At 40.1% G+C, this 25,043-nt stretch overlaps 1 protein-coding gene across 4 annotated transcripts in view; it reads right to left on the reverse strand.

The window, feature by feature from the left end:
- ZRANB1 (zinc finger RANBP2-type containing 1) overlaps positions 1-25,043 on the reverse strand; it is a 44,827-nt gene that overhangs the window by 6,332 nt on the left and 13,452 nt on the right. For 3 of the 4 annotated variants that reach the window (XM_082310801.1, XM_082310803.1, XM_082310802.1), the window contains exons 3-9: positions 23,744-24,642; positions 11,053-11,240; positions 9,267-9,420; positions 6,755-6,826; positions 5,665-5,863; positions 1,921-2,041; positions 917-1,046 (exon numbers count right to left, since the gene is read on the reverse strand). In XM_082310801.1, the coding sequence (XP_082166927.1) occupies positions 917-1,046; positions 1,921-2,041; positions 5,665-5,863; positions 6,755-6,826; positions 9,267-9,420; positions 11,053-11,240; positions 23,744-24,557 (1,678 nt within the window). In that variant the 5' untranslated portion in view covers positions 24,558-24,642. The remainder of the gene's footprint in view (positions 1-916; positions 1,047-1,920; positions 2,042-5,664; positions 5,864-6,754; positions 6,827-9,266; positions 9,421-11,052; positions 11,241-23,743; positions 24,643-25,043) is intronic. The other variant, XM_082310804.1, reaches the window with a different exon arrangement.

The following is a 25,043-nucleotide window of genomic DNA, read 5'->3' on the forward strand; positions in this document are numbered from 1 at the left end:
CTGATCAAGCGATGCAAAATTATAGCCCTACTTCAGAAACAGGTCAGTATTTACATCACACTTGCTGTAAAGTGTGAATTACTGAAACAGATACATTTTAAAAACTTTCTTTTCACTACATCATGAAATTCGATTTTACAGAAAGCAAGATTTACATTATCAGTCGACCAATATTTTGTAATTGTAACTAAGTTGCCTAATCTTACACGTCACACATAGAGCATTTATGAACAGAATTCCTTCTTTTTCAGCCTCTACGGCATACATTCAAGTTGCCACCTCTTTAATCAGCAACAAAAAAAAAAAGAGCTCAACTTTATCATTCTCCAGCCTACTTTAATTTCTCTACCCTTCTTTGTATACCCTTGCCTCCTGCTTTAGGGGTGACTCCTTTTCACTGCTCTGAAGTGCCGCCTCCCGCGACAAGGCATGCCCCCGCGTCCCGACAGCGCACCCGGCAGATACCGCTGTCCTGGCGAGAAACCCTGCCAACGCAAACACCTTCTGCCTGCCTCGCCCCCAGCTTTAGGGGCCTCCTTCAGGAAATGCTAAATACAGTTTAGTTTCTAAAACGAACGCTTACAGCCATTAGGACCACAAGCGAATGGAATTTCGGATTCCATTTATTAAACCTCTTGTGTCTTACAGCAGCACAAACCACGCAACTTTTGACAAGTTTTCACAATCGGAGTATTTTATATAAACTATAGACTAATGGCATGTTGAGTGGAGGTCAAAACATGAAAAACTGCAAGTTTTGAGAGGATTGTTTTGTTCTTTTTAATAGCTAATGAAAATTTACCTACCACATTGCTCCATCCTCTTCCAGCTAGCAGCTTAACGTCACTCTCGACTTCCTTTATGATTTATAGCTGAACCTTTTTTAAAAATGAAATTTGAAAAACTAAAGGCTTACCTTGAAAGCGGGTATATCCTAATGTTTCTCCTCGGAAACTCTTATAATATTTTACTCCATAAACTATAATTGGTCTTCTAAGAATATGTGCAAGTACAAAAATGTGTGTCTGCTCCAAACTCGCTCCAGGCTGAACCAAACACAAAGAAAGACAACACTTGAAACAGAACTCATCGTTCCTTACTTTGAAATTTGAAATATAGTCTCCAAATTGAGACAGAAAATCCTTGTAAGAGTGATCTAGCTTTGACAGGAAAAATGAAAGACTGGAAGACTATTGCATATCAGTTGGAAACAAGCAAAAACTTTTCAGCTTGCACAAGAACTTAATCTGTCAGTAATAATTCTTTGTCCTATTGCCCAGATTCAGTCTAACGTATTTCCTTCCCCAGTTAGAAGTGAAACTCTACATAATGCTTAGTCTAAAAATAATTCACTCGTCTGAAGAAAGGTTAAGGTAAATACCTTTTGATGATAGGAAAAGAGCACATCCAAAACAAATCACAAGAAAATAGCACCAAAATCATGTTTATACTTTAAAAGAGGCGTTAAACACATTCCTATAGTTGGAAGCTTATAGGAATGTAAATCTCATTTTGGAGGGGAGTTATAAAATATCAGCTTGCTGAAGCTGTAGCAGTGTAAGCTTACAGATCTGTAGGTACGTTAGGAGGTAAGTGTTGCAGGAGCTAGGAGGCAGGGCATTAAGTAGACGATTGCGTATTAGTTAATTCTATGGGCTTCACTCTGACACCAAAAGAAACAGACTTTTTTGTACTCTACTGCTGAATGGCAAGCTCAAAAATTAGAATTTTAAATGAACTTTTCCATCTCAGCAGGAAGAGTCTACCCAGTAATACTTTAAGATTGCTGGCTTAAGAGGAATGTTTTCCTTTATAAGTGAAAATTCTTATTCCTGAGGAACACACTGAGTTTCTGAAATTTCTGTTCAGAAAGATTAAAATATCCTTTCTAACAACCATCTTACAAAGCAGCTTTCTTACCTGGCTTGCAAGAGAGAGTATGAATGCCCAATCTTCCTGCCACTGTTCCTCTCGCAATGAGAAATGTAAACCAAAGCTTTGGGAATACCACGATTCCCACTCTTTCCAGCGTGTATAGAACCTAAAATGTTAGAGAAAGAGTGGTAAAGACAAAAATATTTACTCAACCACCTGATAGCAATATTCAACCCTCATAATTCTTTATCCCAACTCTGTATAGAAGGGGGAAGAAAGAGAGTATACATCAATAAAACTGCTTTTTTTTTTTTTTTTAATCTTCAGGAGACTCCATTTGCTAATCTCATTTAAGAAATCACTTGGGATCACAATGCCTACAGCAAACATGCTGTAATAGGTGCAAGTTCCTAACAGGCTGCTGGCTAGTTTGATATTTGCTGTAATACTTTTTTTTTGAAGCCTTATTTAGGCTTATTTATTTTTAAGTGATGATGTGCAGGGAACAAAACCAAGACGTTCCATTTCAAGTAAGAGGAGCTGCTCCTTCTTCTCATACAAACAATACAGTTATGCTCTATTGCTGACCATATCATGAGCTAATTAACTCCAAAGTACTTGCCTATCAACTTCAAATAGACCGTGGTTAAGAGGCAGAATCTGGTTTATATCACTTTTTGGAGCAAAGAGTATGGTAATTTCACGTTATATGGAATAGTTATAAAGCAGCGTAGATAAGAATCTAACATAGTGGGATTAATCTACACTGAAAGTCTTAAAGTCACTGGATTTGTATTTTTCTGTTTAAATTGAAACTAGCATTTTTGTACGCTAGTTTAGTCCTATCTTTCTTAATAGATTACAAAGAAAAATGACCTACACGTTCAAAAGCAGATGTTGACTTTTTAAAATTTTAAACTCAGTCCGATCGCCGCACTATGGAAAGGCCACAACTTCATATTAGGAACACGGGTTTAGTGACGAGTGCTAAGCCAACTTTTAAACAAAGGCCTTTACTGTGAATACAAAGAAACCATTCTGAAGTTCAGCTTATTAAAAAAGTCATTGAAATGAACTCATTTAATTAAAATCTGAGAAAATTAACGGGACAGTGAGTGCATGTGGAAGAAACCTTTCCTATGCTTTCAGTAAAGATGTAATCATCCTAAAATCTTGGTGTCTGTAACGGCTGTCACCAACCGGGCTGGCCTTCCCAGGTACAGCTAAAACCTCTGCATGGCTTAGAGGGAATCTTCTGGATCTATCCACATTCCAGTTTCTATCCAAATACATCAACTGCTTCCATCTTTGCAGCTGAGAGGTATTTTGTCTGATTTCCCCCAGAAATGTCTAACCAAACACCTTGAGCTAAATTAATTAATTGCTAGGTCTCCTGAAAGAAGTTTAATCAGACTCTGCTAAAAAAAACAAACAAACAAACAAAAAAACAAAACAAAAAAACAACCAAAACAAAACCAACCAACCAAAACAAACAAACAAAAAAACCCACAAAACACAACAAAAAACCTACCAACCAAAAGAAAAAACCCTACCCCACAAAAGGTCTACTGTGATAGTGTTTTCCTAAAGAAGTTTCTTCTTGAGTTAGTCAGCCAGAGAGTTATCTGTAGACGTTCACAGGAGGTAGCCTTGTGGACAGAAGTCAAGGCTCAAGATTCTGATCTCATTTAAAGCAAACTTTTCAGTTTAACACAAGAGAACTGAATGCACTCGTAAAAAAAAAAAAATCTGAAAGCCAATTTAGGGCATATGCCCGTTCTCCATCAAAAGCTAACAGTGGAATACAAAAAGAGACAAATCAGTAAACTAAAAAAGTGTAGTCATTTCAAAAGCAAGTGGAAAAGACTCCACAGGCCAGAGCCTCTGGGAACTTCACTATTGAGCTTTTTCTGAGTACCAGACACTAGACCGTCTCTAGTAAATAGATTCTTCTTTGTTCAGCATCTAAACAAACATAACAAAATGAGGCCAAATGAGTTACATGAGTGTTCTGTGTCTGACTATAAAAATACCCGGTTTTAAGTGTCTTTGCGAAGGCTTTGAAGAACAATTCCACTAGATAAAAGTTTAAGCATACTGTCGTTGAGACTAGTGATTGCATTTAAGAGCCTATTCCTTCAGCAACTGCCATTAAAGCCAGTGACGACAATGTCACTTCCTATCTGCTACATGTCCTATCCCACAAAATTAAAAGTAAATGCATCTTGGCCAACACAGAATCTATACAGCAAGTATAGATATAGGATGTACAGGATGATCAATTCACAACAGAACTTAAAGATTTTTTTTCTAATTTTTCCGATAACAAACTAGCAAATAGATTATCCAGACTGAAGGCAGGCAACTGATTCGAACAGCTATAAAGGAACACATGAATCCATTAAAAAAAATTCCAGTAAGGATGAAGATTAAGTAAATTCAGAGTAAAATGCAAATACTGTCTAGAACATGAACTAAAAAGCTTAACCGGATTTAATACACTCTAAATAATGAGTGTTATGTTAGATACAACAGTAAGTCAACAACAGTTAACACTAACATTTTGAAAGATTGGTTTAAACCTCAGTAGTTTGCAGCATGTTTTTGGATACCACGCTTGTTTTTGTTACCATAAAGAACAAAACCTGATCTATCATTAATTTCCGTTCTGGCCTCAGGGGAACTGCTTGTGATGCCAGGGACATTCCCGCGTGGCGGAGATGCACACTCCGTTATAAACAACTCTAAAGCAGTGACAGATCCATTCGGAGACAGGTTCTCAGGAGAACTGTCACAGAAGCACCACTTTATTGAATCCAGCTCTGGATGCTAATTTGGGGAGTTTTCTCCAAACAGCAGGCATCCGGGGACAGTGATCACAAAAGCTACTTACAGGTACCCCTAAAATGAACCTTTGTTGTTGACCTCCTGTACAGCACATACAGCAAGGGGACAGGCTCCTTCTCCAGTAGGCCTGCTGATAGTGTTTCTCTTGTCCTTGACTACAAGAACATAAGAAACCCAATCGCCTGTGTCTTACACTATTAGTCTTTATCAATCTCTTCCCTTAGCCCCATTACACACTTGAGAGCAGGTGGACGCCGCTGGGGGTCCAACTGTAAGAATTTGTCCTCTAGTCCGATACTGTGGGTTGCCTCTGCTAAAGAAGGTTGCCAGTGTAAAACAACAAAAGTTGTCTTACAGAACGATACATTAATTCTATGGCCAAATGACAGCACTAGTTAAATGTCAACACTCTGCTTTACTGCCATTATTTTAGCAGACAGAACAGGAACAAAAAGAGCAATACCGAAAAAAGTTGTAACTAAGCAGATGGAATGAAAATACCGAGAAGTTTATACAGGAATAAAAGGCTATCTTCTATCAACGATCTTCTGCAAAGCTTCCACCAACAGCAGCGAGGCACGGCATGTGCATGATTTACATTGCAAGTAAATTCCAGTCTTAACTGTGGTTAGCACACTCTTGACAAGCACAGAGCTACAAGAACATAAAATATTCTCTGAAAATATTTTACTCTCTTTTAAATGCTATTTGCTGAATATCACATACTGTCACTGAGTTCAGAATGTCCATGTTTCCAGTGCTGGCATTTAAAATACGCTAGATCTAGATTACTACATGAATCACGCTGTGACTCAACATCTTTGAGGCACACAATCCACAGTAAATTGAGGAGCAGTGGTTGCGCTTCTTTTTAATACTATACTATCAACTACTATGCTACATGGAAAGTTATCTTTTAAGTCAACATAGAAACTAACTTACCAATGCGAGCAGTCATGTAAACTGTCGTGAAGAGCTTTCCGCAGCACTGAATCCTTGTCGTAAATGCCCCAAGTGGCCTGTAGGACTGAATCAAGCAGGCAGTCCCCCGCAGTCCGATTCCAAAGTGCATATAACCTGCTGTCCAAGCGCGTACCCAGTTCCAGTGACCAGTTAATAATGGGAGATTCCTCCTCTAGCTCTGCAACGTGACAATAACGTCTTTCAAAAGCTATATTCATTTGAAATCTCAGAGAATCTGAACAGCACAGTAATGGTGTAATCTCAACAATTTACCAATTTACATGAATAAAACTAAGTTCTCCTTCATACTACAAAGACAGGTGAACTACAATGGCTAAAGGCATTCCTTGGGGAAAATACTGTCGAGAAAAGAAGAAAAAAAAAACAAAACAAACCATAGCCTTAAACAAAGCATCACATCATTTGTTTGAGGATTGTTACTGAAGTGGAAAGATTTGTTCAGTTTTCTATAAAGAGCCTGTGACTTAAAACTGTAAAGCTTTAAAAAAAAATCTTTAAAATTCAAAGATACATTACAAGCATAATTTCTACAGACTCCATTCTCTCTCTGCCTCGTAAATAGACTGTAAATGTTAAAATTAAAATAATTCCAGGGTGAAGATTAACACTGAATCTATATTTAAAACAAATTCAGACAACAAAGCCACATATACTCACACATGCACTTTTTTTTTTTAAATAACAGAAATATTCTCTAATAAAAAGCAAAGAGAGACTCTAGCCATTCTTGGAGCACTGAGGGACAGACTTTTTAGCAGGGCCTGTTGCAATAGGACAAGGGGTGATGGTTTTAAACTAAAAGAGGGTAGATCCAGACTAGATATAAGGAAGAAATGTTTTACAATGAGGGTGGTGAAACACTGGAAGGGGTTGCCCAGAGAGGTGGTAGATGCCCCATCCCTGGAAACCTTCAAGGCCAGGCTGGACGGGGCTCTGAGCAACCTGATCTGGTTGTAGATGTCCCCGATCATGGCAGGGGGGATGGACTGGATGGTCTTTAATGGTCCCTTCCATCCCAAGCTATTCTATGATTCTGTGATTCGTTTACCTTTCTGAACATCTCTATCAAGTACTTCGTCAAATAACTTTTCTTGGACTGTGGGCGGTAAGTCTTCAATATCTGAATAAACAGAAAGCAAATACAAAAGTCACTTAACGTTACTGTAAAAGACACACATTACCAGCCGATGCGAAGCAGAACTTATGCAACAGCTTCCACCCTATCATCCCTAGTGTCTCCTCTGAAAAGCTGCTGTTATTTTCAGATCTGCCATGTGTGACCACAGGCTTCATAGAGTGCACTGAAGGAGATATGTATCTCAGACTGACTGTCATACCTTTTATGCAGAAAGGATCGTCACAGCACATGTAGGGTAAGAATGGATTTCTCTGAAGGAGAAAGTGAAGTAGAGAACCACTTTGAGGTGGGATAAAAAGAGAGTATTTTCAACCCTACTATATTTAGGACAGCTTCAATCCTAAGGAGCAGTTTTCCACCCATCTGACTGACTCCCCCTCCCCGGTTCTCCTCCAATGGACAGGTACAGTTTGCCGAGACTTGATCTTGTACAGAACACCCACTTTCTTAGTCGGTTCATGTAGACTTCAACAAAATAGTTCAGAGAACCCCAATGGTCTGCAGGCCACAGTTTGCAGGTTAGAAAACAAGAAATGGGAAAACTATTGAGCTGTGACATGGAAAATGCCACTACTGACAACTGTTCCAAGAGCTTTACAGACAGGCTCTGCAACTGTGGATCTACTGTTATTAAAAAAAAAAAAAAAAAAGGGCAGAAAATTGTGTAATGGGCAAAACCGGTGTAACTCCTGTATCACATAAAACACTAAACAGACTTTGTAAAAAACTCAAACATTTGCTACACCTTAAAGATTTGCTCATGGCCTGCATTTCAATACCACGTAAGTAGTAAAGGGTTGCTAGGCAGATCAGCAACTAGAAAAACTTTGCTAGCTTCAGCACAATTGTGAAACTTAAATAAGGGGAGTAAACCAAATAGATAAACAGAAACATCTAGTACCCCTCCAGGCAGTCTAGGGGATAATGCCTGGGCTCTACGTGGTATTTCAAGGGCAGAAGATCTCTTAATTCCAGTGTGGGATCTGCCAGTCCTGCTCAGATGTCCAATACCCTAGGGCTTCTAAAAGTGAAGTCCACATTTAGGCACACGAGTTGCTACTGAAACATACTGTTGTTTGGTGCAGGCAGGGTGTTGTGGCAGGGTCTTTTTTTTTTTTTTTTTTTTTTTTTTTTTATGATTGTTCTTTTTAAACTAAAACTGGCTTACAGTGGCCAGCAATCAATATAAGAGTTTTGCACTCTCATGTTTGTGCATTGGCCCTTCAGGAGGATCCTATCCATTTATTTGAAAGATTGAGCGGAAGCTGGTTCCTAAACTACACCGTATAGGTAATATCTGAATAGGATTGTGTGATTTATACCACTATCCTTGGAAATGCTGTCTTGAGACCAACTGCTAACTGTTGACTACACAAGATATTCAGTTGACCAAGTGTGATGGAAGTGGAAATACATTGACAGTCTTGATGTACGGAAGCTTTTGAACATTCTTATTCCTTAATTATTTAATGGCTATTATGTGTCAAAAAGCTGCACAGTGGTTTAAGACGCGTCTCTTGAAAATACTGAACAAATTCCTCAGTTCTGGCGAGAGCAACATTTCTCACGTGTGTTATGAAATGATTCTGTTGCTCCTCTTTCCCTTCTCTCACCCAAACAGCAATGAAGTGTTAGTCTCTAGACACTTTGTACACCCACGCCGTCTGCTTCTCATACATGACCCACAGAATAAGACTGAATACAGCAACTCAAACCGATAGTTGTAGACAAGTGGTAAATATTATCCAGACTTTTTGAAGAGGAGGAGAGGAGGTAACACTCAAAGAGGTTCCAAATATAATTCTTACAATGCTACTGCTTTATAAAAAAAGACAAACAGATCTGCTGATTAGTACAGTTTCCGTCTATACATTTTCTTACCTCTGGTAGCATTTCTATTAAAGGAAACAGCTACTGAAGATTAAAAGTCTTTAATAGCTTTTTGTTAAGACAAACATTCTCTTGATCGCAGAGTGCCTCAAAAGTATTTAAAGAGTGCTATTGCTATAACCAGGTGCAAATGCAAAGAATAGCTCTGGGCCTTAACAGAAAGGACTAACATAGCCATGTGAAAAATCATACTAGAGCCCAGAAACATCTGGGCTCCAATCTTAACTTTAAGCACAGCCTTTCCTTAGAATACACCACTTTTCTTCAATTTCTTTGTGTCTAAAGAGGACACCAGATGTTCACTTCACAGGAACGACATACGGGTTAAAGTGTGCCAAAACTGAATATTAATAAGCAAATTCAACTACTAGATCTGATCTAAGCTATTAAAACTTAATAAATAAAATCTATACACACACACCACCACCATCAGAAAGTTAAAGTACACATCCAAAACAAGCAATTCTCAAGTAGGTGACCAAAAAAAAAAAAAAAAAAAATCTTCCATCAGTAAGAAGAATTTTGTAACTACCTGCAGGTAACGTAAACGTTACAAGGTCAGTCAGAAAATAGCAAGCAAAGTCTCCCTTTCGTTGATGAAGAGATGCAGCAATTTCACGACGAATTTGTTCTGTGACCTCTGGACACACCATGGCAGGAATGCACTTCGCTGCATGTTGTGATACCTGTAACATAACGCAATTACTGCGCTCAGTATTATTTCTAGTTAAATACGAAGACTTAGGAGTGATAACCACCAGCGGACAGTATTTTGTTAGCAAGTCATGCAACAGAAGTATAAACACTGGTACCCTGAAAGATTAAATGTTTAGTGACTTTCAATGAATTAATGTCTCATTTGTCATGTAGCTGATAACATAAAGCTGGTTAAAAACCTCTTTAAATCAAAGAAGTGAATTAACAGGTGACCAATTCCAGCAGGAAAAGGAAAACAAAAAAAATAGATAAGAGCTAGAAACCAATAGGGAATATACCTCAAATTTTATGCGTGAGCCCAGTCTACATTTAACAAAGAACTTCATTACCACAGCGCAAGAGAGTTTCCTACAAAGGATCTTCCCAAAAACTATTAAGCTAAGATGCTTAAATTTCTCCAGATTCTAATCACCACTGGCAGCAGGAACGCATTCAATGACACAGGGCAAGTGACACAGGGATGACACTGGATATATATTAAAAAAAAACAAAACAACCTTTAAGACATTTTCACTAGTTAATACCCTAGCAAAGGAAAGTATCACTGTGGCTCAAACACTACTAAGCATTTTCACAAATGGTATGTTGAGTAAGTATTCCTAGAAACTGAAACAAAACCAAACAAAAAAACCTGTGAGACAGTATTTCAGCAAATTAACTTGTTTTTAAACGTGTAACTCCATCCCCCCGAAAGCTAAGTAAGCAGCACAAAACTACTGATATTAGCTATATATAAATATATACTCTTCTCAAGGCTTTAGCTACCTTTGTCTTACTTCACCTACTCTTTTTAATTACTCAACCCTATGCATTCCATCATCCTTACGCGCTTCTCGGGCACGCTACTTTTCTCAGGAACATGCGCTTTCAGAATTGCATTAACCATCAAAAGAGGGAAGGAGGCAGGATAAAAATTTGGCTCTGATCAGGTGAGGAAACAGAAGTCTGAGGTGAAGAAAACAGACAAAAAAAGATAACGGAATTATTTATGGGCTTAGGAGGAGGGCAAAGATGGAGGCGGGCAAAGATCACCAGAAGTGAGGTAGACCGTACAAAAATATACAGGGAAATGGAACATGCAAAGAGACCACAGAGAGGAACCAACCAGTCTATAAAGTGGGCAAAGAGTGGAAAAAATGCAGCAGTTTTGCAAAGCAAGAAATTTGCCTTTCTTTAGAAAAGCAGCTCCAAAGAAAACCAGGGAAGAAAGACCAGGTAGACTGATTCATTAACAAAATTCAGAAAAAACGACACTGTCATTGATGCCTGTGTTTTGCTTTCAGGGCATTTCCTCTCCCCCACCCAAAGCGCAGGAAGCCTCACAATAGCTCACTTCCACCGCCAGTAAGGTCAGAACCTGTGCCAAGACTGCTCATTAAGGAGAAAACTGAACGTCCTCAAGACCACCACATATATACAGTCTTAAAGTAAACTTGCTTCTTAAGTAGAAACGTCAACAAAGGCACAAAGCAGTAATTCATGTAGTCTAATAACACTAGCCTCTATCTTCTAGCAAATAAGGTTACATGTCACTGGCTGCAAACAATGGTACGGTTACATAAGGTTCCTATTCAGTCTAGGCAAGGGCCAAAGTAACTCACCTCCGTAAGCAAAATTGCTAGCATATCTTGTCTCTGAAAGCGTATTGCCAGATGTACAAGTGTGTACCCAACGTCAAAAGCAGAAGGGCGATTTAGCAGGCGTACTTCATCTGCAGTAAGCTGGCGGGCAATATCTCCTCCTGATGACTTGTAAGCTTCAACAGCAGCTAAATCACCTTCTACAACTCCTGAAGATTAAAAAAAACAAACAAAAACCAATTCATTTTAGCTAGTGAATGAGCCGCTCTGGATGAAACCACCTTATTTAACACAGTTTACCTCTATCTATTCCAATACAAACCTAACATACAAAGATCAACTGCATATCAGGAAACTTGCAAATTTTTATTTCTTTCTTTAAACAGAAGACTACAAAATATTTACACTTACCTCACCTCCTAGACCATTTCCACTATCCAAACTAGTCAGAAGATATGGCAGATATGAAGCGGGGCTGAGGCCCCTTGATGAAATACCTAGCATAACGTACTCACTAGTGTTTCATTTGATCAGCAGTACTGAGGGAAAGTCATTCATTCATAGTACCAAGATTCATTTGATTATTACATCTTCCCTTTTAACTTATCTTAAAAACAAACTACCAGATCTAAGAAATAGATCTATTACAATGTTTTTGGAATAAAAGTCTTTTTTGTTTTCCCAAATATGGTTTAAAACAGCGTTGGAAGAGGGTACAGAGCACAAAGTTTCTCTTCAGCTCACCATCTCTGCTACTAATTGAACTTACACAGTTATCATTCCGGGTACTCCATTAAAACTGAATTAAAGGGAAATTACACACACACAGAGTATATACTTTCTAAAGCAAGATGGGGGAGCAGGGCAAACCCCTAATATCTTCTAGAGTCCTTGGGAAGCTTCATATCATGCCCATTCATGCTGAATGCATTCCTTAGCTGCAATTATCAGAATACACCATCAGCAAGATGTGGTGGCCTTAAAAGTATTGGTTCCAATAGAATACTTCCTAAATTTAGAAATTCCTTCAAATATAAAGATTCTATTTTAGATATATGCTTCATAAGAGAACAGTGCAATGCTGAGTTGAGAAAATAGAAAAGTGAACTTAAAGCCATCTTTAACAGAGAAGTAAACAGAATACTTCTAATTCACTATTGAGAAGCAGCCCTATCTGCAGCAGCTCGAGAACAGAAGAGTAAGGGTGCAGATCACAGAAACAAGAAAACCCTCTCCCCTGTTTTCTCTAGCTAAACCTCCTTGCCAATCCCCAAGAGTCAGCAGTTGAGCAGAGGCTACGAGGCTGGAAATTGAGACCCTAGTCTATCCTTCACTCAATTTGCTTACCAAGACTCAAAAATTGATCAGCAGGGAAAGAGGCAAGTCTCAATCAGGGCACTCATTCCCATTCAGGACTAAAATTCAAACAACAGACAGAAAAACCAACCAAACAAAAAAACCCCCAACCAACCAAAAAACCCCACCAAAACCAAAAAACCCCACACAACGAATTGAACTGCCTGCTACCATAGAAGCACACTAACTGCTGGGTTGCTTGTTAATCCGGGATTTAGGAAAGCATTCTTAGCTCGGCCAAGAAGTCCATTATTTTCAATACGGAGATTATAAAGCTTTCAGATGAAACACAGGGGGGAAAATGCATTATCAGCGCAAGACATTTCTCTACGAAGTTATCAGCTCTGCTTAGTAAGCCTCTACAGATAAAAGTTAGATTATTCATTTCAATGGTGGCCTAAAGCAGACAAGTTCCAGAATACAAAGTCAACCGCAAATTTCAGTCATACAACACCTTCCCATTCATGAAGGACTCGAAAGTCCTAACAGGCCAGGGCAGAACGAAAACAACAGAGGACAACAATTCCTTAGTTTTCTGATGCCTGTTTCTAGTCCGCCAGAAGACAGTCCCATTCCACTCCAGCATTAATGTCTCATTCTGCTTAAGTGCCTGCCTGTGTATTCACCCCAGATGAGTTAAAGAATGAGTCGGACAAGAGTTATGTCTGTCCAATTTTAGTTCTTGTTCCGTAAGAGTTAGAACTTTGCTGATGAAAAAATATTTTCTTTTAAAGCAAGGAACTGCTACTGATGGAGAAAAGCTACTTGAGTGAAGGGAAATGAACACTGAAAATTCATTGGTTTTTGAGACGTTCTCCAAAACACGCATCAAAGGAACGCAATGTGGGATGCGCGACCAACATCGCTGCGCTCCTGTTGCAGCGTTTCCACTTCTGGGTGGAACTAAAACATACCGAAGCAAAAGGTAGAGTTTTGTCAATATATGCTGTATCCATAACAAGAATGCCAAGCGTAGCATTTTATTTCCATGCAATCGCAGTTATGCCACTTGGCAATACCAAGGCTGCTTGGGATATATCATTCCGACCAAATGCAGCAAAGTGACTTGTTGGGGGGCGTTTTTTGTGTAGATATCTACGTATACATAGATAGCAAAATCAGACAGTTTCTCATGACCCACCCTCTTAAAACAAGTCATACTACAGCTCTGGCACAAGATCACCTGTTAGCAAACGCTCGAGAATCCACAAGGAAAGAAGAATCTTGATAGAAGAGCAGACTCTCTGCTACCTTATGACACCTTCCATTTTTTATTATTATATTCATTTAGGAAACACATCTTGTTAAAGACCAATAGCCACCTCATACCCTTTTACATTTTAACCACTACTATTGACAGAGGAAAGATTCCAGCTACCGCGTCCGCACCTTCCGCCACACCACCCAATGACAAACATACCAAAGACCACCCAAGTGTGGTGGGTAGCCACCCTGACAATCCAAATATCCCAGACTAATTTCAAAATTCAAACAATCAAACATCCCCAAAATGATCTTTCTGTGACAATCAGACCCAAGTCATCAAAACAGCTCCAGTCGGCCAGCCTGTCACACTACGCAGCAGTACATGCTACTACAGCCTTAAGTCAGTGCCGGGTCAATTCATATTTGTCATTACTCTTTTAAGCCCCCAGCCTCAGCTGCTAAGGCAACTTATTACCATCGCACTCTTAACCAAACCTCAGCAACAACTGAGGTCCAAGACTGATGCTGAGAGGCGGTCACGTGAGGTCTGGCAATGCCTTCAAGCACTAACTACTACAAGCTGCAACAAGGATCCAAATCAGTGACATGTGCTGTACGCAGCACTGCCAGTTCTTGCCGTTTATTCCCACGTCTTGCAATACTTGACATTCCTAAAAGCCCCATGTCCTAGAATTAATTACTGTTATATAAGCTGTCATTTAAAAAGTACATTTCTAAACCTCACTGATTAAGTTTAAGCTAAAGATCAATACATACATCAAAAGCAGGCAAACTGTATATGCTTTCTAGGCCTTATTTAAAAAAATTGAGATTGTAAATGTGTTTTAGGTATAGGGCTGGCAATACTTTATCTAAAAGTGAAGAACAGTGATGATGTGCTAAATGACAGATCAAAGTAGCACAGTTACAGCTCACGAAGGGATGGCAATGCGACCATGTGCATGCATCGCATCTGGTCATCCTCTATTCCTTCATCCAAACGGCCAAGTGACTATTTATGGCTGAGAGAGGGAAGGGGAAGAAAAAACAAACAAACAGGATAAAAAAAACCACGCATCAGGAAATTTTTAGATCAAGTCCAGACAAACTCAATTCTGGATGCACTAACCAGTTTGTAACTGAGTCTCAACAGACAAACATGACACACCAAATCAAACCATACAGAGCTCATTCCGCAAAATTTCTGCACAGAGCCCATTACAAGTTTATTTTCTTTAAGAAGCTTCCTCTTGCAAACCTGCCGCATGCTCTCATGTCTGGTACTAACCTGCACTGAAATACTGTGACCCAAGTACCCAGGGCATCACTACTGCCGGGCCCATACTCTATGGTCATCACAAACCTCTTTGGCCCCTCTTAGCCACAGCAAGGAAAGTCCTTTTTAATTTCTCTTTACTCATTCTACCAAATATCTACTCCATTTTAGCTGCTTCAAAAGAACAGGGAAAATTCCTGACAGCTCATCAGGTGCCAGCCTGTTCACACTGCCAGTCAGTACAATCCAAGGCTGGAGTGAACACTGAGTAAAAATACAGGAATAACAGGCAGATTGCCAGAAATCTGAACCAGAAAACACAGATCTTGCCCCAAAACTATGGGGTAAACTTGCCTACATGAAACATTCCTAAGAACTGCCTGCAACTCCTAAATTCAGTATCACCACTCCAAAACGAGGTCTTAATATGCTTTTATTGACAATAGGAGGCACATTCCTACAATGGCTTTGATTTCTGTCAGATGAATGAGTGCCTCCAATTCATTAAGTCTATTTAAATAAAGCTTAACAAAACACTATTTACAAGAAATATTACAGAAATATTTACTGATGTTATAATCCACTACATTTCATAACACACAAGTGCCTGATTACTTACACAAGCAGCCTTTGAATCGCGTTCTGATACAGTGCCGTGCCAGTTGGATTATTCCCCACTGACACCCACCGCATTCCTCAGACTGTTAAAATGTCAAAAGGAAGAGTGGCATTTGCCTGAAGATTGTTCACGCAGCACCCGCGAGCGCTCCAGCAGCCAGACCTCTCGCGAGGGCACCGCTCTGATTAGCTACAAGAGCTGCACAAATGCAAACAGATCCTCATGACTCAATGTCCACTTCTGATCCACAGCAAGAACAGCTTTTCTTTTAAGTGGACTCCAGAAATGTTAGTTTGGTATTATCGCAACCGAAGACACCACTCTGTGCACCCCGCCACCCCCCAAAATTGTGCTTTGCTTAATGCACAAACACGTGGCTATAGCCTGACATCCTAAGGGACAGGACAGAACGCCAAGTGCTGCCCCCAAGTCAGGAGAAAATACAAGCGCAAGTCAGTATTCGGCGTTTGCAGGTTCAACTGCGTTCCCATTTGCCATTCAGGCATTTCCTCTTATTGGAATATTCTTTCACAGCACCGGGAGCCAAGGCTTTTTCTTCTTGTAGTAAAGCCCCGACTCTGTATTACAGATAGCACATATCGGGAATACACAATCTCGGTATGCATGAGAAGATACATGATAGAGATTAAGAACGTTAATTAAAAGTAGTAAATTTAAAAAACATTAATCGCCCAATAACAACTATTTGTACCATCCTGATACCACATTTTTCCTGCTACAACCGTTCCAACCATCATCTTTATTAGCTATCAGATACTACCTTCGCTCATATTAAATAAGCCCATGATTAGCCTAGCTGCTAAAACCAAATTACTTCAGCTGAGGTGCTATTAAATTTACTCTTTAGAACATGTAAATATTTATAGGGTTTAGTGCAGTTAAGTAAATTTGGAAAATACGCAAGAGCTTACAAGCATATCTAGAAAACTAAATCCTGTTTGCCCTAATTACACAGTCCCAATGACTTTGGAACAGCCAGATGTAAAAGTTTCCAGAGAAAATACTACAGCAGCAGCCTTTATTTATTTCACTGTCTTTCTGATAGCTCTGGAGCACACTGGCTGGCACAACTTGCAAATGAAAGAGGCAAATTCTTTCAAATAGACCGCTGCAGTTCTGTCATTTTTCTACAGGGCAGCAGAGAGGCCGGGGGAGACAGAACCGGGCAGCGGCCCTGCCTCAGCGGGTCAGGACTCCACCAACAGCTCCCACCAGCAGCAAGGCTTAAATACGCAGTGACAGAGACTAAAAGCAAGTAATAACAGGGAATAGTAACCCTCGCCTCGAACACGTTTGCTGTTAATGTAGTTAAAGGTTCCTCAGCAATACCCCAGTTGAACTGCTGTGGAGACAACCGAGCAATTGCAGAGCAGAGAAGAGCAGGGGGTCAGCCAGCCTACAGCAGCCGATTCTGCAGGAGGCTCCTGACCCTCAAAAACTGTAAAAGCATGACTGTCTCTTACACAGGCACATACACAGTCTTGCAGATACTACAGGGCAGGCATTCTAAATCTTTGAAAAAGCTGAACAGGATTAAGCTGAAATGAAACAAGCAAAACCAAAGAGAATTAATTTCAATAATATACCTGCTAAAATAAATAACAACACTTTTTGCTAAATTAATGAAGGAGTGTGAAGATGCCTTTGTTTAGATAAAGTATCTAAAGAACAACCCAAAGATTCGAGACTTCTTTGATTCAAGGAGGTAGCAATGCTACGGTAAACAACGTGTTCTCACGTTTGAGTAGACTACAAAAGGAAACACTTCATCTTAAGGAGGTCATCGTGCCTCGTATGTGGGACAATTGTAATCAACTTGCTATTCCTTGAACGGCTTAGTAATAGAAGGCAAATTCCTCAAACAACCAAATTACGCATTTTAAAAGTCAGAAGTAGAGACAGATCCTTCTGCCACATACACCAGATCAGAAACACGGAGCCCTGTGCTGCTCCTCTTCTGCTACAGATACAACTGCAAATGGTCTACATCATAGACGTGCTCTCATTTACTCATCTACAGACCAGTCCTCAGATCGGTTTAAAGTGCCAAGGTGACCTTCCAGCAAGTGAGGGGCTGATCAACTGACACACTAAAGCCTAATTCTGATGCTTGTTCAAAGTCTCGCTGCTCCTCTAGCCCCGCGAGCGCCGAGGGGCTGTGGTCTGACCCGGCGAGCTGTAGCGGTCTCTGGAGCTCAGCCCTCACCCTCTCCCAGCTATTCACCATGGGTGCATCAGGTGGCCATAAAGCAAGCTTTGTTATCGATAACTACTCCATTTCAGCATTTTGAACACCAAAAACATTCAGTCTGAGAAGAATTTCTCCTCTTAGAGGACGAACTCCTTTGCAAGCAAATATAACATCAATTAATATAAAAGGGAGGGACTGTCTGAAAAACCTTTATGGGCCTCTAACCACACCCTCCCGTTCATTCTCCTCTTCCTTCATTTCCAGGACCTCCTTTGTCAGTATTAGCACACAGGCAACAGCAGACCACTCTCTAGGTAACGACAGCTTGAGACAGAACCTTCTGTATACTAACTTTTTTAAATTCTTCAAGCTCAGCAACTTGCATCAGCTTAAAAATAAGTAACTAACTTCCAAGAAGACATGTACCTTAAACTTGAAGCCACCCAATGCATGAGAGTATGACTATCACCTATTCTTTTTTCCATGCCAACAGCTCTTACACCTACATACAGTCCATGTAGTATGTTTCTAACGTATCATTCATTACAAGACAAAGCAGCACACATACAAGAACTGCTGAAAGATGTCCTTATCCCCTCTCCTATCTGTCAGAGGTGTCCACATCCCTTGCTGCATTAAAGGCCAATCGGTTGTTTGCAGGGTTGCACCCTAAAGGGAGGCTGGACAGTAGAAAATCATGAATTAAAGTTAACCATCAGTGCTTCCAAGGCAAGTTTATATAACTATTTTTAACTTGATCATTTATTCAATCATTTTTAGCATAAAATATCACTGAGCATTTAAAAAAAGAAGTCAAGAGACCAAAATAAAAGTGTGTTTCAGGAATAAATACTTTCTACCGATGAGTGAGGCATGCAGCGTTTTACCTACTCTGAAAGATATACACACCCCCCAATGTAAAGTAGTTCTCATAGAACACACGTACAGGACACAGACAACACCACAGCAAGATTTCTTATCCAGGTGAAAGTTGTAAGCTTACATCACTGTTACCTGGCACAGCAGACAAGCATGCCAAGTCACGCTCCTCAGCACCACGAGGGAACGGGGGAAGGAGGCCAGGCTGTACAGCTCACACCAGCGACTCTTCCCCCCCAGCCATCCCAACAGGCACTCTTTGCCACCTCTAGCCAAGGCCAACGTGGCAGGTAGTCACCTGTCAGTGACTAATTCATGCTGTGCTTCCCCTCAACTGACACCAGCAAGGACCAGTGCACGACCCTTCCCCACCTCCAGCAGCTGGTTGTCACCCATACACTTCCCACTCCCTTATTACAGCACAGACAACCCCAGCAGGGTTTAGCTGTACCATGGATGTGAGGAGGAAATCAGTTTGGGTTTACTAAAACAGCAAAACAAACAAACAACCGACCACACCCCCCACAAAAACATCCCCTAATCAAACTCAAAGTTCATTTGTAGCAAGATTAGTGTCCAGACGCACTTCATTGCATGACAGCATGCAAACACACCAGGAGGAGGACAGGAACAAGCAGCTAGGAGGACTACTTTGGGCAGCAGTGCCAGCTGGAAGCACCTTGGTAGGTCAGCCCCTTCTGACTGCCTTTACCGTCAGCGAAGAGCCGCAGGCTCTGCGAGCCACGGATCAGGAGGCGGCCCCCACCCCTCCTGCAGCCGCAGAGCGGCCCCGGACACTGCCCAGCCAACTTCATACCTACGCCTGGACACAACGACCCTCCTTTCCCACAGGGTCCGTGAATGTTTGGGTAACACATTTGGCACCATTTCAGAAAACTGAAGGGAGAAAAGGACACAGGAAAAAAAAAACCTGTAAGAGAGATAAAATAGTCAACAAAGGAAAAACTAAGCAGACACATATGTAGGAACACTAGGAATGAACTAACAATCCTTTTAAGGATGTACCACAAAACAAGATTCATTACAGATCACTCTAAATATTTTGGATTTGTTTAAGAAACATGCTCTTAGCTGTTTCTTTCACACAGCTAAGAAGAATGTCTGCTTGCTTTTCGAGCCACCATCCCCAGCAGGGAAGTCTGGCCCACGATGGCAGCAGCTACCTTACTGACCTGAGCCGAAAGACAAGAGCATGCTCTCTTGCAGCAGTTAATAAGCCGGACTGGAGAAGAAATGAAAAGGAGAAGAAATGCAGTTTACTTTTAACCTGTGGGCTACGGTTCAAGCTCAGGAGTTAAAGACACAAGGCAAGAAGCCCCAGCAGTGCCCTGCAGCAACCACACTCCGCTAGCAGTGAAGCCCAGCCCTGCAGCGCCAGGAGAGGGGAAGCTTCAGCAAGTACTGAAGTATAAGCCCCGCGCAAACTCTGAAGGCTAGAAAGGTTTTATAGTCGTGACCATCTTCATCCATTTCTACTACTTAAATCCACAGCCAGCTGTAACCAGCGTCACCAGGCCCACGGCAGTACTGCTCTTCTTACACACCAGCTTCCCTAAGCCCCGCAGGCCACCAAACCTCTCTGGCAATCTCTTTGGCATAGATACCATGAGTCATATATTAGCTCCACTGTCTTTACTGCAAATATACATTAGCTTCCCCCCCTCCCCCAAGAAATGAGAGTCACCTTGGACTTCACATTAACCTTGTACGAGGCCAGTACAGTAGAGAGCATTGGTGTCCTTGCAGAAGCCATTTGTAATTTCTCACTGTAATTCAAACTGACATTTCATAGAATCATAGACTCGTTAAGGTTGGGAAAGACCTTTAAGATCATCGAGTCCAACCGTTAACCCAGCACTGCCAAGCCCACCACTAAACCATGCACCTAAGCACCACATCTCCCCGGCTTTTAAATACCTCCAGGGATGGGGACTCAACCCCTTCCCTGGGCAGCCTGGGCCAGGGCCTGACAGCCCTTTGGGGGAAGGAGTTTTTTCTAATATCGAACCTAAACTTCCCCTATTTGTAGCAAGTCATGTTACTTAACAGCCATACTTACTAGATGTTCTGCTTTGATTTTAATAAATTTTAACTAAATGAATCAATTCTAAAATCTCATCCTTTTGAGAAAGAATCATTTGACAGATACATCCACTGCTGCAAAAACCAAGCCAATAACAAAAATAACATCCAAGTCCATTTACTTGCAGAGTTTGAAAGGGGGAATGCCACTAATCCTTCTGATTCAGAAAGAATACCCTCCATCAAGGAAACTATTCATGCAGAAACGCGAGTTGCACTCTTCAAATTTTGTACAGCCTAGATTTGCAAGGAATAGAAGCCTTGATGGCGTATTTAGTTACTGAGGTGGGTAGAGCATTAATGTGTGTCTCTAACAAAACAAAAAAAACACAAACACGCACAGGCACTTTTCCAAATCCACACAAGGTACACATTTATCTTCATGTCTCAGCTAAAAAGAACAAATGTGGAAAAAAAATAGTCTGATGCGTGTTTTTAATGAAACTTGACATTAAATTTAAAATCTAGTAAAAAGAATTTTATATTGGAGTTGAAAACAGGGAGTTCAAGTAAGCAGCTGTCCTGAAGTATCAAACATTTTCCTTCCTACCTTCTGAAAGATAGTATCTTCTAAGAGAAAAGAAAATAACCATCTGCCAATAATTACTCCTACTCCTCTAATCTTTGTTTTTAAAGTCAGGGAAAGCTACACTTTGTACATCCAAAACTTTAAACTGATACATCTCTCCCACAGAAGACAGACTCAAAGCAAATGGACCCTCCACAACCGACTGAGCTTAAACTCGGAGGTGCGCAGGCTGGAGCTACCGAATCCTAACAAGCCACCACTTGTCAGCTGGACCACGACAACAGACTACCCACCAACTCTTACTCCATCCATTTTCACAAACTTACTTGACATTTAACATGAGCTTGTCCTATTTTATAATTGTGTTTGGCTAAGGATTGACAAGTGTTCAGCTCAGCTAAAAGCCCACAAGAGTTCCAGCTGGCTAACAAACAGTAACTCGCTAAGTCACAATAAACTCTGTTGATTTCAATGGCAAGACCAAGTGCTTCAGGCACAATTGTTCAATTGACATTTAAATTAAGTATGTCACACTAAGACAACAAAACAACCAGCACAAATGTGGCCTAATCCTTTTAAAATGACTGGTTAAACTGGTGTACCTTTCCAATATAGATACGCTCTGCGAAACGTCCAGAGACAACCACAAAAGGATCTATTAAGCTTTCATCATTCTTCCTAAGGTTACTCCTGCTACAAGTATTTGGAAAAATAAGACATCTGTGATATGCAAAATGAAATTCTGAAATGAAGGACTGATAGTTGACAGCTTTGGTTGCTGTCCCGTCGTTCCCCCCCCCCCCCCCCCCCCCCCAGTTAAAAAGTTGAAGTATAGTAAGTGTTTAAGTTACAGAAAGGAATCCATGAGATCCTTCAGCAGAACACTAGTAAAAATCAGCAGAACACTAGTAAAAATCAGCACACAACTCCATTTGCATTCTGGCTTTCTCATCAAGATCCCTCCAAGATCAAACTATTTCCATTTTAAAAGAATCAAATCATTATTGCCTTACAAAATTTCTATGAACATAGTTTTGTGTTTCATGTACAATTGTATAGTCACAACATTAAATACTTGCAAAACTCATGTTCTTAAATATAAACACAACCGTTCCCACACAGATTAAATCTGAAAGCGTGAAATATTTTAAGCAACACTGGAATAGTAAAAAAAAAAAAAAATTTTTCACTTTCCAAACAGAAGAGGAAAAAAAAACCCTAATATTTAATACAATTGCTACCAGAATGCAAGATAGACTCTTGTAGGGCACAGGAACGACCCCCAGCAATTGATCTTGGGTATTCGATAACTTACAAAATACCATACAGAATTTTAATTGCTTAATTTCAGAAGGAAAAAGCACCACTCATCTGCTAGCATTAAAGGAGCTGGAAGTATAAGGAAATATTGAGGCATCTAACTATTTGCAAAAGGAAATGTGCTTGTCCAACTGTTCACACAACACAAAAATAAACTGGAATATTTATTAGCCCAGAGAAACCAAACCCATGACACCCATAAAAAATTTACACCTCATCAAATATATTAAATAAAGCAGCTCCACAAATCAGTTTTTCAATTAAAACAACCACGAAGTGACTTCATGAAACATTAAGGAACAGTATGAGACATACTAGTAGCACCAGAGTTTCAAATGAAGTGTTTTACTCTAAAAATAGTTGCGTATTTCAAGTGTTTAACCTGCTTGTATGCTAGGGCACAAGATATCTGCTTCTGGGAAGTTACAGCACAAAAGTTAACTCACAAGGTCAATAACTGAAGAAAACCCTGCTCTCACATGTCTCTGTTCTTTAACAGCATTGGGAGAATTATCCAGAATTTCCTTAGGAAAGCACTAAAATACAAAACAAAATGGGTATTTGAATTTTTTGAAGCAGTTGACTAGAAAAATACTTTCAGAAAGCCTGTAAACATTTACAACACAGTATCTGTATTAATACAACATTATTACTTTCAAGGTCAGTATTACACATGCAGTTTCTTGGAGCTACATATTTTGGTGTTATTTTTAACATCTGACAGAGCATCTTGTACTGTTGCAAGCTCTACACTGTTTACAAATACTCCCAAGCTGCAGCTGCTGATTCTACTAGCATATCTTGCCAGAGCAAAAAGAAGAGTAATTTTAATTATCCAGTAATGGCATTTTTTACGGTACTATATGCATTACATTGTTCTGTAGACTGGTTTTGTAATTTTTCCACCTTTCGAGGACTACACAGAACAAGAGGATTTGGTTACAAGGACATCCATTTCTACAAAAGGTCAAAAAAGTCCAAGCATAGTTGGGAAACACATCTAACCCTGTTCGGATTATGGATGAACTCTGCTCCCTCTCTTAGCAGGTGCTATTTCAGGAACTTCTACATTTGGTTTACTTTTTAAAATTAAAATGCAGAGATTAAAAAAAAGCCATTTCAAAATCAAATGTCAAGTTTATGTTTTAATTCTTCATACCCCAAAATACCTAACCACAGGCATAACAGTATAAGGTAACAGCAAAAACTTACCAACGCAAGCATTTAGAAACAGCCAGTCAGTCTTTTTCATTCTATTTTTTATTTGCTTTAGTTTTTTGAAGTCAACTTCAAGTTCTTCCTTGCTGCCAACAGCTCCAGCCAATTCAATTCTTTGGAAGTCCATTTTCACGTCAGATTCACGTTTGGTTGTAGGTGGAGATCTTCTTTGGCTATTACCACTACTACAGCTTCCTCTCCATCGAGCTCTGTCTTGCTCGTTTATGATTGAAGAAGCCTCTTCCGTGTCCGCCAGTTCTATTGCTTCTATGTTGTTAGGTCTGGGATGATCACATACAACACATTTCCTGGCCTTCGCCCAGTTTTCGTATGTACAAACAGAACAAGTCCAGTGCTGAGCCCTTGTGTTTAGTTTATTTCTGTCATTATATTCCTCACACGGATCAACAGAAAAAGGGACCGGTCTTGAACCAGAACCTGAAGACTGAGGAGACTCTGTGGGACTCCTGGTCCTACGTTGAGACAAGCACTGAGTACACCTTATCGCTCTTGGCCAGTTCAAGTATGTGCACATGTGGCACGACCATTTATTTGCACTTTCCATACTGTAAGATGATTTAACCCTTGGTCTCGCACTAGAATCTGGACATATCAAAGGACTACTCCCTCCTTCAGTGCTCGTAGGATCCCAGTCTCTACCAATATCACTTGAACCACTTTTAAATGGATCTTCTGTGATAATTGTTCCACTAGGTCTCTGAGCACGACACATGGTACATTTGATTGCAGATGGCCAATTTTCATATGTACAATACTCACAAGCCCATTTAATTCCACGCTCTGTCATCGTGCACTTCTTGAAATGAACTGCTTCAGGCAGAAAGCTAGGTAATCAGAATACATCATTAGTACACAATGGTTGCATAGGAGCTCTGTTTCAAAAAAAAAAAAAAAAAAAAAGTAAATGAGATTTAACCCAGTTGATGTGTACTGCACCAAATACAAAAATCAGGCTGGGCAAGTGGGCAATCTTTTTTTCTTTATACTATTAGAACATCTAGGGGGAGAAAAAACACTATGAAAAGCGCAAGACGTGAACTAACAGCATTTTAAATGCAGAATTCAGGATCTCTTAGTGCAGAAATGAAAGGAAAACTTGGTCCTGCATTTCTGAAATTTCTTAAATTTGCACAGAGGCTTCCAAAACAAATTCAGAAAATAGACATGCATTAAGCACTGAGAATACTGGAGAAGAGACCAGAACGGCCACATAAACGAGTCACAAATATTAAATTATTAAAATAAAACTCAATATGAATACAGCAGCACAAGA

This window comes from Platalea leucorodia (genome assembly GCF_965183815.1).
Source record: "Platalea leucorodia genome assembly, chromosome: 4".
Taxonomy (NCBI): domain Eukaryota; kingdom Metazoa; phylum Chordata; class Aves; order Pelecaniformes; family Threskiornithidae; genus Platalea; species Platalea leucorodia.